Source organism: Olea europaea, unplaced genomic scaffold (assembly GCF_002742605.1).
Source record: "Olea europaea var. sylvestris unplaced genomic scaffold, O_europaea_v1 scaffold6179, whole genome shotgun sequence".
Lineage (NCBI taxonomy): Eukaryota > Viridiplantae > Streptophyta > Magnoliopsida > Lamiales > Oleaceae > Olea > Olea europaea.
In genome coordinates, this window is record NW_019264533.1 from 11,227 (window position 1) to 12,214 (window position 988).

General features: G+C 35.1%; 1 protein-coding gene across 1 annotated transcript; it reads left to right on the plus strand.

Annotated features, from left to right (window-relative positions):
* Window positions 1-368: 368 nt before the first annotated feature.
* Window positions 369-984, plus strand: LOC111389746 (leucine-rich repeat protein 2-like; the record flags this gene model as incomplete). The annotated part of the gene is made up of 4 exons (XM_023014697.1): window positions 369-448; window positions 531-674; window positions 757-837; window positions 933-984. Coding segments are annotated over 4 exons (357 nt in total), but the record flags the coding sequence as incomplete, so codon positions are not given.
* Between the last annotated feature and the right edge of the window lie 4 nt (window positions 985-988).

Below are 988 nucleotides of genomic sequence, written 5' to 3' on the forward strand. Positions count from 1 at the left end.
AGAAGAAAAGACATTCTTTAACTTCTTTTTTCAGTCGTTTACGTTCTTTATTTCAAATCAAAATTTGTGCATTCTGTAAGAACTCTCTTGGAAGTTAAAAGAAAACAAGATTGGAGGTGATTGAAAATAGAATGGACGACAAGTATTTCCGCGTTCATTTTAACTTAAAAATATCCTGGTTCTTCAGCTTCATTTGTACATGTATTTTATTAACATCTCTTTCATTTTGAGGAGTTCAAAATGTAAAATAATCCACCTTTTCGATTGCAAAACCCTGAAGTTTTAAACCTAATCTGAGCATTAGTGTTTCTGCCTTTTTTCTTTTGTATAACTTTTGCCTTATTCTCGCTTGATGATTTTCATTCTATCTCCTCAGTAATTTGAGGTGGAACAAGCTGCAAGATGCCATTCCTCCTGAAATTGGTGAACTAAAGCAGCTAACTCATCTGTGAGTATATTCATATTCTGAGATTAGTTTCTTTTACATCAAATTCTCTCTGTACCTTTAACATAGCATGAAACCACTGCAGCTACCTGAGTTTTAATAATTTCAAAGGTGAAATCCCAAAAGAGCTTGCAAATCTTCCAGAACTCCGTTATCTCCAACTTCATGAAAATCGTTTGACAGGGAGAATTCCACCTGAATTGGGAAATTTGCAAAATCTGCGATACTTGTAATAATCTCTCCCAACCTCGTAGGGCGTGCTCTTTGTTTCCCTTTTCAGCTTACCTAATTGGGTTTGACTGTATTTCAAGGGATGTTGGAAACAATCATTTGGTTGGGACTATAAGGGAACTCGTACATATTGAAGGATGCTTCCCAGCTCTACGTAACCTGTACGCTGATTTATTTTAATGGACTCTGATCTTTTGTGCTCATTCAAGAAATGAAGGACTACCTAAAGGACTTTTCTTTATATTTTTTATTTCAGGTATCTTAACAACAATTATTTTACTGGAGGCATTCCAGCACAGCTTGCAAATTTGA